This window comes from Hyposmocoma kahamanoa, unplaced genomic scaffold (assembly GCF_003589595.1).
Source record: "Hyposmocoma kahamanoa isolate Upper Pololo Valley unplaced genomic scaffold, ASM358959v1 66, whole genome shotgun sequence".
In the NCBI taxonomy this organism is placed as follows: Eukaryota; Metazoa; Arthropoda; class Insecta; order Lepidoptera; family Cosmopterigidae; genus Hyposmocoma; species Hyposmocoma kahamanoa.
In genome coordinates, this window is record NW_020653854.1 from 15,805,498 (window position 1) to 15,823,618 (window position 18,121).

General features: G+C 35.8%; 1 protein-coding gene across 1 annotated transcript in view; it reads left to right on the forward strand.

Moving 5' to 3' along the window:
- The first annotated feature begins 1,019 nt into the window (after positions 1 to 1,019).
- Positions 1,020 to 18,121, forward strand: part of LOC113231931 (myosin heavy chain 95F) — a 40,796-nt gene continuing 23,694 nt past the window's right edge. The window contains exons 1-7 of the mRNA XM_026466478.1: positions 1,020 to 1,212; positions 3,662 to 3,735; positions 4,811 to 4,940; positions 15,134 to 15,298; positions 15,614 to 15,876; positions 16,099 to 16,248; positions 17,371 to 17,627. Of these exons, the coding sequence (XP_026322263.1) occupies positions 1,026 to 1,212; positions 3,662 to 3,735; positions 4,811 to 4,940; positions 15,134 to 15,298; positions 15,614 to 15,876; positions 16,099 to 16,248; positions 17,371 to 17,627 (1,226 nt within the window). The 5' untranslated portion in view covers positions 1,020 to 1,025. The remainder of the gene's footprint in view (positions 1,213 to 3,661; positions 3,736 to 4,810; positions 4,941 to 15,133; positions 15,299 to 15,613; positions 15,877 to 16,098; positions 16,249 to 17,370; positions 17,628 to 18,121) is intronic.

Here is an 18,121-nt window from a genome sequence, read left to right on the forward strand (position 1 = left end):
TTTTTCTATAAAATTATATCTAATAATAGTTCAATTTAGATGTCCAGGGCTACCTTCCATAACTTATAATTTATACTTATCAGTGGGCTCCCTGGGCGGGAACCTGATTTCGTACATTTTTAATGTAGTTCTAAACCTATTATTTATCAATGCGTGCGTGCACACGCATCATAAGTGTTTAGGGATCAAGATATTTTTCTAAAATATTTGTTTACTATATTAAACTTAAATAAAAATATCTATGTAAATTTATGAAATCATTTATATTTAGTTATTTATTATTAAAATTATGAAATTGAACAAAAAAAACCATTGGTGCTAAAATATTATAATAAAGAAGTCTGATTTTCAGTGTAATTGTAATCTGTAGACACTTGATGTGTACATGTACGTATATTATTAGCGTCTTGTTATGTTATAATAGGTATTGAATTACTAAGTTAACGCTCAATTTACATTGCTGCGAAACGGAATGGAAGCGAATTCTTGTAACGAAATTTATGTAGCATAATTTACTTTATGTGAATCGTGTAACGTTTTAATTAGTGTCGACGCGAAAGCTGCCGGAAATCCCGAGACTGCGCGTGAATTCTCTGGAAGAAGGGCAATATTTTTTTTGGCTCGTATATAGTTTGTATGTTACACAATTGACATAAAGTTAGTTACGCTATGATTACAGAAATTCGCTTGTATTCCGCGTTCCGAGGTTGAAATTTAAAACTTAATGTTGCAGTACTATTATGAAGTTTAAAACAATAAAATATCCCCTTTTACCCGTACATAACCAAGTTGCATTACCAGCACTGGGAGAGGAAAAAATATTCCTGCTACAAACCATCATGAGTACGATTACAAGTAGGTTATAATATAATAAATTCACTGAATTAGGTACATAATATTAAGGATAATTACAATATATCGGAAATAAAAATATATATGATATAAATATATTTTTGTTTTCGAATATAGTGTATAATATTTTTATAAATATGTAAAATAAAATCTTTCCTTTGTTTCAGTAAACAATGACGATCGACAAGCAGCTAGTATGGGTGCGGGACCCAAACGAGGGCTTCGTGTTGGCTCGTATACTAGAGCTAATGGGCGAAGAGGTTGACGTCATCCCCGTAGACAATAAAAACCCTCGTCGCGTATGCAGCTTCGACGATGTATTCCCTGCTGGGGATCCCACAAAGGTCGTCGATGATAATTGTAAGTATTGGCTGTTATCGATTAGCTCTTTACCTCGAGTGAGTGGTAATAACAGAAACACTGAATAATTACGTATTTCCAGATCAAGTGTTTTTTTAGTACAGAATAATACGGTGTTATCTTGGTGGGAGAACGTTTGTTTCCCAGTTAAGGTTGATGGTTCGAGTTCCTGTAGCGACATGCACCAGTTAACGTAAATGTTTAGTAGCAACCCATACTTTGCCCCAGATACGCTCTTTTGGCAGATCCTCTCCCATTCTTTCAGCATACCCTAGCCAACGTAATCTGGCGGATTTTATCTCCCCGATTGAACGGTTTACTTACAAAATTATTTTTATGCTGAGCTTGCGCTTTCGGCGCATCGTACTTATTCAGCTTAGGGCGCGTTCCCTTTATGTCGTGACTACAGATAGTCGTGCAGTTTAAAGTGTCGTGGTTTGTATATTTAAATGAAGTTGTTCACACATAGAACAACACGATTAAATGTTGTTCGCGATTTTTTGACGTTACGACGACAGATTGTCGTGACAGCGGGAAGAGCTAGAACAATTGTCATCTGACGATAAATAAAACGTCACGATAAAAATGTGACGACAGATAATCTCTGCTTCAACCGATTCTGTCGTGTAAACGACAAGGCGGCTGCCGTGAACTGACAAATGGTCGTCGCGATGTGGTAGGAATAGCTAGGCACGATATTCGTTAACGATAAAATAAACGTCGATGACACAGTCACGACAGATAGTCGTGATACGGGAACAGGTTAAACGCGTCAGTCGTCCAACGATAAATAAAATGTTAAGACATAATGGGAATGCGCCTTTCAGTTGACGATATTACGCAGTCGCGATTGGTCACATTATCATCCATTATAACTTGTGTTCCTGAGCTTTCCATAAACCTTCACATTTAAATTTTCTACGCTCGTGTTTGTGTGTCAATTCTCCCCAACTAACTACAACTTTCAACTAACCTAACTACAATCAAGATTACTGCATTAGGTTCCTTTACCACTTTCCATTTAACATCAACTGGAGTGGGGTCTTCTGCCTATCACATATATTTAACAAGACTAGTGACTAACTCGTTATTGACATCAATAATTGTAAATCTGTACCAATTAACAATCGATCGATACGTTTCTTGTATTAGTAAATAGACTAGGCTTTGAAGAAGGTGACTAACAGAAAAAAACAGACATAAGTACCTTTAATAAGGAAGTATGTTCTTATAGGTACTTAGTTGATGCTTGAAAAAGGTGGTTCGACGCCTTGTTAGCTAAAATTTTATGAATGTGAAATGATTTGCTACATATTGTTTACAGAAATTTTTGGTAGGGCTTGTACTGAATACCGAGGCTCCAATTTTCTTGAAACCTCTGGTCATTGTAATTCTATTGAGACTCCACTGAGATTACTATTATTGCAAAATTATGGTAATATTTGTTATTCTGCTAAAATCGAGTTGCACTGGCAATTGAGTGTCAACGGATTTGCCTTTGCTATGACAATGATGACATTGATTCATACAATCGCTAACGATCAATGTTGTCTTAGTAAAACTATCATATTACTATGTCTATAATATCTTCATTTTCATCTCGTTTAACTAACTATTTAATCTTCACATTAAATGTTTTTCTTTATGTCACATAACTAACTACGCCAACGACGTGCACTCTCGCTATAAGAGAATACCAAAAAATGCAATGGCATCTTGGATAGTCTTAACTTTTTGCATACTACCAAACGTACAAAATCCTGCCATTGACACTGTACCGTCCCATATCTAAGATCATTTAAAATTAGCGGAAATGGGACCCTGTTCATAGATATATAATAAAGATACTGAACATAAACGGCACTGGCTTTCTGGAATAAACCCTGGTGGGGACGGGGGACGGGGGACGGGGGGGGGGGACTTACAACCCTAATACGAGCCTCCATTATGGTGTTAGAGGGGACATAAGATTGGGAATAGGGTATTAAGGAAATTACCCGAAAACTGTTACGCTCTTTGCTAAAAGATTACTACTTCCTTCGATGTCATTTCCTAAAGCCGAAATGTATGTATTTGCGGGTTTGTTTACTGTACACATAATAATCTATAAGGTTTCATATGTTACATATTTTTGTAATGCTGAGTATTTATTCGCTGAAATAAAGAATAAATACAGAAATAAATAATAATTAGATATATTACTTTTCTTGGAGCAGAAGATTGAAGGCTGTAAAGTCTCTAACCCGCATTGCTAGCGTGGTTGATTATGTTCTAAACTTTTCGTTAGACTCTTCTTAAGAGTCTTTGTGATCTTTGTGCCACTGCACACCAGTTGACAGTGTTGACGATAAAATATTTCAGGTCTTATTGTCTTTGCAATAAAGTAAAACTCAAACAAGCTATGCAACATTCCGACTAATGTACAGTGATAAACTTTTTCAATTTTCAGGTGAACTAATGTTTCTAAACGAGGCTACATTACTAAACAATATACTTACGCTGTACAAGAAGAAAAAGATTTATGTAAGTTATCAATTTACGTATACGTTTATGGTAGTTGTTACGACATACCTTAAAGCCGCTAAAAACTAAGATATTACAAAACGCATTGTGCTATAAGAAATAATAATTCAGCACTGGAGACGCTGAATATTAAATACACTAGTATTATGTATGACTCATACATTGAATTTTGTAGGCGAAGTTTTCACCTTGAAAAAAATGAAATATGTACTACAACTACAATACGTATACGCGTGCAGGTAGTATGTATGGAATAATTTTACAGTGATGAAAAACGTGTAATCTAACGTATGTTCTATTGACAATGCTAATCTATTTAACAATATATCTTTTACAAAATAATAAATATCTTTATTATAAAAACTACACTTTTTCATCATTGAATATAAAAAATATATTAATAAATATCAAACTTCGTTATCTAAAATCAGACGCAAGGACATTTACAAATAATGACCTAATTTGAATGTCCAGATTCTAACGGTATTTTTTTATTTATGTGAAAAATAATGAAAAGTACGTATGCACATTTAAATAGTTCGCGTTATTTAGCTGCGATAGCCCATTGGAGGAACCTACGATTCTCAATTTAGAATTGGATTGTTTGGGTCTTGTACCCCACTACCCATAATTAATTTCCAGTTACGTCCATTTCTGAGTATTTATTAGTTATTCTTCTCGTTGACCGTGAACGAAAACGTGCTAAAACGAGCTTGTTCAAGAAGTTTACAACCCTTGGAAAACTAGAAATGCCTGCATTTTGGCAGCAGACTAGCCTAAACTTCTGTTTAAAGTAGAGCTGTGCCCAGCAGTGGGATGTGTTTTGGGTGGTTGTTGATAAATTGTGTTGATATTAAATTTATGTATTTAGTTATAGACATTTATAAATAGAAAAGTAAATGCTGTGCCGACCCCACCTAGCGTGGAATAAGGACAGGAAGAAGAAGAAGAAGAAGAGTTATAGACATTTATTTTTATTTATTTTTTTACACTTGTTAATATTCTAACCGGACTCTCTCATAGTGTGCGATATAACGTACATAATAATATGTTAATAAATGTCTTTTTATTCCAGACATATGTAGCTAATATCCTACTCGCCGTGAACCCCTACGAAGATATACCCGATATGTACTCATCGAGTACTATCAAGAAGTATCAAGGGAAGTCTTTGGGAGAGATGCCTCCACATGTATTTGCTGTTGGTAAGAAAGTAATAAAATTAATTAATGCTTGCTTATGACTTAAAATTACGTGAAAATTCCACAGCAACATCATTAAGCTTTTACGCTATAAATATTAGACAACAACATTACATAAGTTGATCTGATCCCAAGTACATGGGAATCGAAAACTACGACGGTAGTACTAACACCCAGGCCCGAGACAATATAGAAAAGTTTTCTACATTGACCCGGCCGTGGATTGAACCCGGAACCCCACGGCATGGAAACACAATGAAAACCGGTGTGTAAGCCACTCGACCACAGAGCGTCATTATTGAGTTATATTTAAATGTTTAGAAATTGCGTGATCATTTTTATGTTCGGATCCAGCACTTTTGGTATGAGCACAGTACTGCCGTTAGTGATGAAAGAGATTCAGGGTCGTATTCCAGAACTGTACTCAATGCTCAAGTCAGGATTTCAGCAGACTTGAGTATGATTTCAAGCACTGGAAATACGACCCTAATGGCAAGGACTTGAGTATGATTTTCAGTGCTCACTGCAATACTCAAGTCCTTACTTGAGCATTGAGTAGAGTTCTGGAATACGACCCTTAGTCTTTTAAGGCCTTTTAAAAAACCTCGACTAATGTTTTAACGCCTCACGACTTAGTCTAGTCTTTTAACCCTCATGTCTTGAGTCGTAAGACTAAAACTAAAGACTAATTCGAGTCGATGTCTTTTAAGCTTCCTAGGGTTGGAAGCTTGAAAGACTTATAGGACTAAAACGACTAAAACGACTGGCGCCTTATATATGGCGCCTCTTCGACTGTTTACACAGAGAAATATGTAGTAAGGAGATTCTTACTTACGAGTTTTCGACTTGTCTAAACACGATCTCGTATGACATTTCTTCAAGTTCATACGATTATCGTACAAATCGGTTCAAATCGTTTTGAGTGCGAGAATCGCCATTCGAGTTCAGTGATTACTGCGGTATTGACTATGGACATATCGAAATGACGCAAGAATCATTCAAATTTGGAACTGCTGATAATTTTAAGTTCATTGCATTGTAGAGAAATATATATTTTTTTTTTTTTCAAATTTTATAACATTTCTTAATCCAAATTTTTTTTCGTTCTCGTTTCATTCATTCTTGGCTTACAGTGATAATCAAAACACCTTCGCGCACTGCACTCGTGGTAGAAACGGCTGACACAGAAACTTGAAATACGAATTTTGCTTTCGAGTTCTGTTTACGAGTTCTGTTTACTATTTCACGATATTTATTTTTATTTATTTATTTATTAAACTTTATTGACCACAATACAAAGGGTACAAAAGGCGGACTTAATGCTAAAAGCATTCTCTACCAGTCAACCTCTGAGAAAAACGAAATTCACGAACGCGGTAAATAAACAGAATATTACGGTTATATTAAAATAAATGAAACAAATTCATAATTATATACAGGGTGTAACCGCAAGGTGTAGTCATATTAAAGGAGCCAAACCTATACTTGATCTAGACCCTCTGTGCAAAATATCAAATAAAAATAAGTGACTTTTAATGTTGATATAACTTTAATTATGTTTGTATAAATAGTGATTGTCCGAAACAACCACTGCGTCACAACTCTATTGCTAGTTACGTTACTACGACTTCACAAATTCATTAATGAAACCTGGGCGGCCGCAAGCGGGGCGAAAGAACAGCTGACTACAATTGAAATGCCACTGTAAAAACATGATTTGAATATGTTGATAACACGTTAATATTAAGTAACAAAATCTTTAAATACCTAGAAAAATCGAATTATTTCTAACAATATTATTTTATACCATACCTAGGTACGTACTTATTTACATACAGTTTAAAGGATATTTATTTACTTATTAAGCCCGTAGTTACGCACGCCTTCATCGTATACACATTCTACATAATTTTGTATTAATACATTTATTTACGACAATTTTACAATAGTGGATACTTTTTTAATTGGTACTTACCTACTGTGCAATTCATACACGTTTTAATGAATTTCCTACGAATTGTAATTCACTGTTGTACAATGTACGAAATATTGACTTGTTTACGATAATTTTGAATAATAAGTACAATCACTACACGCACTGCTGGCACATTTCACACATTTACAGGTAAGGTTCAAAATGCCGACCTCCATGCAATATGCATATTTCCGTGCGTCGGTACAGAGACTGCTCTACTCTTTGAAGCATCTGCCGAGTGATTTGACTAAATGCCATTTCGATCCGCTGCCTCATTTCTTCTGCGCTTTCACAGGACTCCGCATAAACAATATTTTTATATGACCCCACAAAAAAAATCGAGCGGTGTCAAGTCTGGGGACCACGCTGGCCAGGGTACAGGACCTCCCCGCCCAATCCACTGCGGGAGACGGTCGTTCAGATGGGAACGTACATTTCGAGCAAAATGTGCGGGTGCTCCATCGTGCTAGAAAGTCATCCCGTGTTCCATCACGAGTCTCACGTATTGTGTCACTGGCAGGGCCATCAGAACGTCACCCAAGTCTTCTGTTAGGAATCTTAAATAATTGGCCCCATTCAGACTTGCCGGCAAAAACACTGGACCGATGACGGCACAACCTATTATACCAGCCCACACGTTAATCCGCCACTGGTGTTGAAAATTTGATTCCCTTGATACGCGGGGATTCAAATGAGTCCAAAAATGTTCATTATGCATATTGATAATGCCCGCACGCGTAAATGACGCCTCGTCTGTCCACAGTACCGACGAAGCGAAGTCGGGAGACCTCCCAACCTGGTCGCGGTACCAGCGGCAAAATGCCAAACGTAGATCATAGTCCGCTTGTAACAGCTCCTGCGTTCTTTGAAAATGGTATGGGTGCTGGCCATCATCCCGTAGCACACGCCACACACTCATATGGTTCACACCACCAAAGGCTGCCGCAGCACGACGAGTACTTGTCTTTGGATTGCCGAGAAAATGTTCCAAAACATCTGCCTCGAATTCTGCGTCTCGTGAACTCGGCCGGCCTTCAGAACTGGAACCACGGAACGATCCACTATTATGAAGTCTCATAACCATCTTCCTGAAGCATTCCACAGCAGGAAATGGTCGACGTCGATTTTCTGGGACGCCATCAATAAACTTTGCCCAATAAATTTGGCGAGGCTGGCGCAAGCTCCCATCGGCTGCGCCTACGCACAACATCATCTCTTAGTAATCACTATTGCTTAAGCGTGACATAGTTTAAATAAACACAAAAACAAGACACAAACAAAACGATGACACCTATTTAATCCTCACAACGCAAACGGCAATTACAGACTGTTACAAAAAATTAAAAAATAGCACCTCTGCCTCAGCGGCGGCACATCAAAGGACGCCGACTGAAACGCAAATTTTGGAATATAGGGTAACGTTTTCATAATGTACCTACAGGGTGAAATTAAAATTATTACCATCCTTTTGAAATAAGACCCTTCTCCTGATACAAATTACATCATTACATACACATTAAACGAATACCTATATCCTACGTCTACGACCTTCAACGTTGCACTGCATACGCCTTTGTTTGTAAACAAGCTCTGACCATCACCCGTACCACTTCCACATAATGCAAGAACTGACTGAGTGATTACGGATATACTGCACTAAGGAGGCAGTCACCCATCGGAAACTCACGACGTCCGAAACGAAAGCCTAACACACTAACCACTACACCATGGAGGCAGTCGACTATAGGAATCAAATCCACGACCTCCGAAACGAAAGCCTAACACTCTAACCACTACACCATGGAGGCAGTCGACTATAGGAATCAAATCCACGACCTCCGAAAACAAAGCCTAACACTAACCACTACACCATGGAGGCAGTCGACTATGGGAATCAAATCCACAACCGCCGAAACGAAAGCCTAACACTCTAACCACTACACCATAGAGGCAGTCGACTATGGGAATCAAATCCACGACTTCCGAAAAGAAAGCCTAACGCTCTAACCACTAGACTATGGAGGCAGTCGACTATGGGAATCAAATCTACGACATCCGCAAAGAAAACCTAACACTCTAACAACTACCCCATAGAGCCAGTCAACTATGAGAATCGAATCCACGACCTCCGAAACGAGTCTAACATTAACCACTAATCCACATCACCATGTATAAAATCAAATGCTGGCGGCGAAAATCAAAGGTGATATTTTTGCCGCCAAAGTTGCCGCCAAAGGCTTGCGACTTCGCTACGATTACGTATCGCGTACGCAAGGCGACTAATCTTGATACTTTGTTTATTTAGGTAAGATTTTTTATGGTTTTACACTATTGCTAATTTAAACTATTCTAAAATATTTCTTTAGATGAGTAGATATTATTAGGAAGTAAGAACCTTAATAGGTTCAACGGATATTAATTATTTCAATTTCACCATGTAATAAACCCATACCCAGAAAGTTGTCGTGTGTAGATAAGTCAAATTAAGCGTAAGCCTGTTGTTAGAAACGTGCGCTCAGCAATAGACGTATGTAAGTTAGTAAAGTACTATTTTTTGCACAAGGTTCAGTCCACTGCACTTGCATAGTAAGTACTGGTTGGAAACTTGACATTCTCGCATCTTTGAAGATTTCGGCAATTATCTCCGAAATCCAAGTTTTCTCACGATATTTTCATTTCCAAGCAAGTGATGAAAATTTATTTTATTTTTATTTTTTATTTTTTATTTATGGCACAATGTACAGACATCAGATACAGAAAGTGAGGAAAATAAAAACACTTAAAAATTAATACAACAGGCATATCTGTGCCCAATTATTACTGTGCTCAACATTCATTTTAAAACATTTAGATATACTTAAACAGACACTAAATCAATCATAAAAAAAAAATTAAATTAAATTAAAATTACAATAATTAATTCGTGGTCAACGATCAAAACTAATTTCTTGACGTTTACCGACCTTCAGGTTGCACCTTTACGATGAAAGTGTCCCAATACAAAATTTCAACTTTTTGGGAATAAAAAAGAAAATAAGATTTCAAGTTTTTTCATATTTTCATATTATTTTATTTATTACCTACTCTTGAAGTACTAAAGGTGATGGCCTTATTAGTCTTTGAAAATAATGACGAAAAATGGAACTTTACAACTGAAAATTGTTTCTGATCATTTTAATGTTCAACAATTTAAAAACATAATTTACAAAAACTAGTCGCCAATAGGTCTTTTTTTTAACGATTTTTTGTTATCATTTAACGTATTAAGAATTAAGTCTTTTTAATGTTCATCAGCTAAGCAAGATGTCATAACCCTTGATATTGTTTTGTGGTCCCTGTTTCACAATTAAAAAAGAAGAAAGTCCACGAAACAAAAAAGTAAGTCCCTTTAAAAAGTAAGTTACTAAAAAATTTTTTTTTTTTAAATATTAAGCGACGGGTCGAACAAGTCGTGTACCCGGTGGAAAGCGTCACGCCTGTCCATAACAGTAGCACTGCCGCTCGAAGGCTACTGCTACGGCGTCCATCTCTCTGAGACATAGTTGACAAGTCCCATGTGCCTGTAATTTCACCAGCACCCTTACCATTCAAAACTTTAACACGGTAATGTGGCAGTACTACCCTGGACGAACTCACAAGGAGCTCTACTGCTACTAGTGATTTTTGAATATGATTTTCGGAACGAAAATGGCTCAAATGCTAATCCGTCAGTGGCAGCGTGTTGTCTTTGCAAATGCAGATTCAACAATAAATGCGGCGTTAATATTTCGACGCGGGAGTAGAATTTTTAAACTGAAAGAACAAAATGAAAGGGACCTTTATGAATCAGTGCTATTCGAGCTTTAATTGCACAATTTCATCTTCACCACAGTGTGACTAATGTAACAAAATATTTTTTTAAGATGGTTTTACGGTATAAACTCATTTTTTAATTTTTTGATTTGGGTCGCTTTCATTGTAAGGGTGCGAAGTATTAGTCGGATAATTGCGTCATATTGCGTCATGCGTTAGAAGAAACATACCGACTGATTCGCTATGCGTTAGAACAGTACCGACGGATAGAAAGAGACAAATTTCATTCATTAAAATACAATAGATGAATGCGTATGGTAAAAAGAAACAGAGATAACTTTAAATATGTGTTTTTTAGAGGACATTAGTTTTATTAATGGATATTAAATGGAAATTTGTGTATTTTGTATGTTTGAAGATATGAAGTTAACGAAACCATATTACGTTATTATGTACTAAGTTTTAAATAATAGTTTTATTATGAACTAGTGTATTTTGGCAAAGTAATCGATAATATTTATTTTTCATTAAATGTTCACACGCATATTACATGAATAAAATAATAATAAATTTAGTAAATTATAACATAGTAATAAGAATATGGCATTAAGTACTTTATCATTTACAATAACATGCCTGAATTTCACAATTTTTTCAAGTTACGTAATTTGGTTGTATTATGATACTCAATAGAGATGTGATGTGACTATTTATTTTCGTTAAATGACATCAGCTGATCGAAACTGTTCATGGCGAAATTTCCATAAATAACGTAGTTTGTACTAAAACAACTTTGCTAAATAGTTTCATACCATTAACTGAATCCGACCTTCAAATATGACTACACCTTGCTGTTACACCCTGTATATAACAAACTAACCTAATACCTTACTTAATAATATAATACATACACTTACATACATACAAATATACTATACATATACAAAATACTTACAATAACAGAATATGATGATGATTATTGCTGTGACAAACAATTTAGAAGATGCTCATGAACATTATTTTTAAAAGAAAATATATTAGGAGACCGTCTGATGGCGTCCGGTAGAGCGTTCCAGAGCCGTATCGAGTGGAGAGTAAAAGAATCTGACATGAAGCCAGAATGAAAGAGAGGTACAGTGAGTGATAGTGAATTCATGGAACGAAGTGGGAGGTCATGAGAGTCACAGAGATACTGAAATTTACATTTCAAGTATTCTGGATAGTGGGGATTGAAAAGAACGGAGTACAACGTACAGAGAATTCTTTTCTGTCTGCGTTGACGAATAGGGAGCCATTTAAGTTGAGACCTAAAAGAAGAAACATGATCAAATTTCCGAAGGCAGAAAATGAAACGAATAGCATTATTGAGCAGGCGGTCCAACTTGTCTAATAGATTTTCGTTGAGATCAGGATAACAGACATCAGCATAATCAATGAGTGGGAATATAAGGGAGGTGACGAGCAGGGTCTTAGTACTAATGGGAAGAAAATGTCGAAAGCGGTTTAGAAAACGTAAAGAAGAAGTAATCCTACGACTAACCTCGGACACCTGTAAGGTCCAGCTTAGTGAGGAGTCAATGTAAAGACCAAGGTTTTTTACACTACAACTGAATGGAACAGACGAGTTCTCATAAACTACTTGAATGAGCGAAGTATGGTCAATCTTGGATATCTGTTTAGATCCACTTAAAATAATTGCTTGACACTTGAAAGGATTAACAGATATCCCAAAATTAGTTGACCACGCACTAACACATTGTAAATCGCTGTTAATGTCAGAAATCGCTGAATTAATGTCCTCGGCAGATGCCTGCGCGTAAATCTGCAAGTCATCAGCATAAAAGTGGTAAGAGCAGCTAAGTGAGAAAGAAAGAAAATTAATAAAAAGTGAAAATAAAAGCGGTGACAAGATTCCATTTTTTATATTTTTTTATTATTTTTTTTATTATTTTTGATATTTCATCAAAACATTCAAGGACTGCTTTCTAAAAAAGAATTTATAGAGTTAACGCTTTTAGAAATCAAATCCAATATCAATCCAGATATATTGTGTTTTACGGAAACATTTGTAAAATCAGGTGAAGAAATAAACATTAACATCAACAATTACGTACTAGGAGCGAATTACTCGAGACAAAAGAAACGAGGTGGTTCATGTATTATAGTTAAAAAGGGGATTGAGCATAAAAAAAATTCTTATTTCGATGATCTTGCGATGACGTATAATTTTGAGCCTAGTGCTGTGAACCTGATCTCGAATAATATTATTGTCATCTGCATATACAGAAATTCGTCAACAGCTAAAAGAGACATTGAATGTTTTCTTGAAAAGCTTGATTTACTGCTATATAAATGTTGTAATAAATTTCCAAAAAAGAAGATTATCCTTACCGGCGATTTCAACATAAATATGTTGGAAACAAATTCACACACTAAAAGATTGTTCGACATTTTAAAAAACTGCAATCTTATCCTACATATTACTGAGCCTACTAGAGGAAAATCATGTCTAGATCTTATAATCAGTAATATCAGCGATGCGATAGGTTCGGTTTCAGAACTATGGCTATCCGATCATAACATTAATTCATCATAACGTTCTGTACCCATTCATATAAAAATGAATGGGTACAGAACCCAACAGTCAAAGTATTTTATCAAATTTTAGTGTCTGATAATGTCGTTTGACCATAATGATGAATGAAATATACTATTTATGAACGTATTAAGTGGAGGTCCACAGTCTCTGCCTACCCCTGAACGGGTGACAGGCTAGATTTTTATGTATATGTTTGTCCTGTGTTTACAGATGTATTACAGATAAATTGTATCGCACTACTGTGCACGGGTTTCTAAAGAAGTTTAAATAAAAGTACCAGGACTTCATAATAAGAAAAGTGGTTATAAACCAATATTACACAAAATAAAAAGAGTGCACGTTAGAACTGAATTTCCATAGACTTTTAAACATTGGTTGTATTTCATTATTTTAATTTACTCGCAGAAAAAGTAATCTATGCTATCATTATATAATTAGGTCTTAAAATCTCGTACCTATTGCTTAAACCATTCTTTGAATCCTAATTTTTATTATAAGTAAATAAAAGTGATTATTTACTACACATTTCGTCATTTTTATTTATAAACTTCGGGTTTAAGAAGACATAAAATAGATATAGATCTATTGCAAACAACTCGAGCCTTAAACGATTTTTAAGTCGTTTAAGTCTTTTAGTATAACGACTGACTCTTATTAATAAAAACTCGAACCTCCAGTCTTCATTTTAGAGTCGAGTCCTGTAAAATCGAGTCGAGTCGTTATAAAACGCCTTAAAAGACTGAGTCTCTTTCATCGCTAACTGCTGTCCACTAACTAAAACGCGGCTAATTGATCAATGATCAAATATCCGTTTTAAATAGTAAAAGATAGAGCACCAAATTATTTTTTTTAATAGTTAAAATTAGTTAGCGTTCGACTTATCGGGACGATGCATAGTTGAAATATCATTACACAATTTCAATATTCTAAAAGTGGGTTATGGTTTTTTATGATATCTCAAAAAATTATTTTGTCATTTAGCCGTGTAAAAAGCGGACGGCAGAGTACGAAAACGTGCTGAGCAGTGTTGTCCGATCTTTAAAGTGTTGTAATTAAGTTTTATTGCATGTCAGAATGTTTCACCACCGTGACATTCAATTATTTTTTGTGAAATTACTCCATTAGTTCACTCCAGTCTCCCAGTCTACAGTCTCCCAGTAAACCGTGCCAGACGCGTTAAAGTGTTTTAAAAATTGTAGTCTGTCTTTTTTGAAGGCGGAGTAAAATAACATTTGTAGGGTTGCTAGTTTTCATAAAATTTTAAATAGTGATGTAGTTGTTGTCGTTAGTTTTATCGACAGATTGTGAAAGAAGATAACATTTTGCCAAAAATGACTGTATTGTGAATGTTACGACGTTCTAACGATTACAATTAGTAATCATGGCATTATTGCCTTCTTTATTCTTATTTTGACGGTTGGCCTACTAGTATCGAGATCAATTTTTTTAAATTCATGTACATTTTAACAAGAATAGCCGGATTTGATTGTCTATATTCGTAACTACTACTACTAATAACGTCAAAATATGTCTCGTCTTTGTATTTTTCATAAACTTAGTTCTAAATACAGTGTATGTATGTAAGAACAAAAAAATGACAATTCAAATGAATTTGTGCTCAGTAATTAACGCGTGACCAGTATTCAGTCGGTGGTCGATAGAATATTTATCGACTACAATGACTAGCTGCTCGCAAGCGGGCAACACTTTCGCGCAATGAACTGTCATTTTTCGCCATCTCCAAAAAGACGGACTTATGGGTTGCTAAGCAGTAGTTTACCTAAAAAGAAAAAAATCAAACATAATTTCACCTTGAATTATGTTTTACAGCCGACAAAGCATTCCGCGACATGAAATCCCTGAAACAGTCGCAATCAATCATCGTGTCCGGAGAGTCTGGTGCCGGCAAAACTGAGTCAACAAAGTACATCCTCAAGTACCTTTGCGACTTATGGGCTAAGGGTGCTGGACCTGTTGAACAAAAGATTTTGGATGGTAAGTGTACACATAGCGCGTAGTTGTTTTAAGGAATAAAATTTTATAGAAACGCTGTTACGACGCCCAATCTTTGGCGCAACTATCACAGAAAAAATTGCTATTTTATTAACATTTGTAGAAAAAGATCTACGCATTTTCTTCTACTTTTCATACAAATTTTGCATCAAATGTTCCATATACATATACTCGTATGTACGGGAAATAAAAAAAAAATATTATGCCTTCATTCAAAATAAGTTGTTTATTTTAAGTTATGCGTAGTAACAAAAAGGCTGTGTATAAAGTATTTACTTCTTAAAATTATGTCCACAGCAAACCCTATCCTAGAAGCGTTTGGCAACGCAAAAACAACCCGCAACAACAACAGTTCACGTTTCGGCAAGTTCATGGAAGTGCATTTTAGTAACAAATATCAAGTTGTCGGTGGTCATATCTCCCACTACTTATTGGAGAAGTCCCGTATATGTACGCAAAGCGCTGAGGAAAGAAACTACCATGTATTCTATTTGTTGTGTGCTGGAGCCCCACAGGATCTGAGAGCTGCATTGAAGATTACTAAACCAGATGATTATAATGTGAGTTTTCTATAAAACAATACACTAGACAGAACCCTTGTACAAAAACGCATTTTAAAGTAGATATATAGGTATAGACTGCGATTTAAGCAGTGAAATTAATAGAGAACCATGTATAATCGAATTTTAATATTTAAAATATGTCAAAATTTTTCCACTAGTCTTTTTGCTTCTATTTGTTTTGAGCAAAACATTCTCTAAAATGGCTATTTTTAATTTTAGTACCTCAAGAACAGTTGCACGCAGTACTTCACAACAGCGCAGTCTGAGAAAAAACTGACGCAGGATCGGAAGAGTAAACAGCAGCAGGCCAGAGGGGGCCTTCGAGATCCAATTTTGGATGATATCGAAGACTTTGGAAGACTTCATCAGGTTGGTTATTGCATTCAATCCTTAGTGAAAGCTGAAATATGGTGATTGAAAGTTCATTTGAAATGTACTAATCATATTAATAATAATAACGCATACACTCATGGTCCCGTACTAGGGAGACCCTACATCACGGGTACCATGGACACACACATAGATAACCACAAATTACATCCAAACACACGAGAGAAATAAATGTAGACCATACAAATATATTACCCGGCCCGAAAATCGAGCCCGGGACCTCTGTGTGACAACCCAGCGTGGTAACCGATCGGCCACAGAGGCAGTAAACTCTGGTTATAGGGAAAATAAAGTACTGCGATTTTGATGAAACAAATTGCCTTTTAAAAATATTGTGCCGCGGTTAAGAGGAAGGACAGCATTTGTTGTAGTTTTGACAATAGCTAACGTTTTGGAATGGACACATAAATCCTGAAATAGTAAGGCTTCGGTAACTGTCACGATACACGGTGCGTGGTGCGGCTCGTGAATCGTCACGTCACGTCACGTAAATTTTTTAATTTAAGATATAATGAGATAAATTTATTTCAGTATAAAGATTAATCAAATAGTAAAAGAAATGTACAGGAAGTTATGATAATATTAAAATAAATAATACATAAAAGAAACTTAATTAGTATACAATATCCATAAAGCAGAATTTATGAAGAACTGGCACGTGACGCGTGATGCCGCCAGCAACACATGCATTAGTCATTTTGCGACACCGTCTACTAAGGAAGTAAACAAAGATATGTCGCAGATGATAGCTTTTTCTCAGCTATCGAAAATCTGTTATAGTTGAAAATAAGCTCCAGCCGAAAGTTTGTAATTTTTGGTTTATTATTTACATTCAGTCGTATGATTTTCGCGTGCATGTAAAGACACCTCTCACACTTCTATGGCGCCGCATGTCGTTTCATACCAAGTAATACGCGCGTGAATACGCTTCTAAATTAGCATTGCCATACGCGATATATATTATAATTGGGTGCTTTTTTCACCTTTCCTTAAGCAAGCTGTTATCTTATTACAAGTAGGCACCTTCCTTTGGACACATTGATATATAAAATGGTTAAAGAAATTATTATTTGGTGAAAACATGATTTTTATTACTTTCAGGCTCTTTCCCACATAGGTTTAAGCGAAGCTGAAAAAAAAGCAGTATATTCCGTGGTAGCAGCAGTGTTACACCTGGGGAACGTTCAATTCGAGGACGATGGAGGCGCTAAAGGCGGTTGTCGTGTCAGCCCTGAGAGTGAGCCTTCGTTGGCTACAACAGCTGGGCTACTAGGTGTTGATGCTGGGGAGCTAAGAATGGCGTTGGTCTCAAGATTGATGCAGAGCTCGCGCGGTGGTATGAAGGGAACTGCTATTATGTAAGTAGAATCTTAATGCTGAACATTAGAGTCCTAAATAACACATATTGCAGTGGGATAAGTGGGTGATAAGCAATGGCCGAAATAGGGCGTTCGAAACGAATAGGTAAATGTCTACATATAGATACAAGGAGGGACATAGTCAGTTGTGGTACCATTATACTAAGCGACCTATTGATAGACACAGAATTCAGTACAAAAATGCATTTCGTGCTATGCTGCGGCTTTGTAGTGCGTATGGCATGTTTGTCGTGAATAGAGTAGATGATTTTTTCGCCATAATACGAAAGAGATATTGGTTTTTTCTCATGAGAGTGAGCGATTCGGCCAATATAATTGTAAGGACCGTATGAGATACGATACTTTGTAAGCGAACTCCATTTTTTAAATATAAATTAATTATGATTATACTATTACTTCTAATTTAATTCTTAATTATTTACTTCATTGATAATATTCGGTTAATAAAATTCAATTTAATTGTTATGTAATAT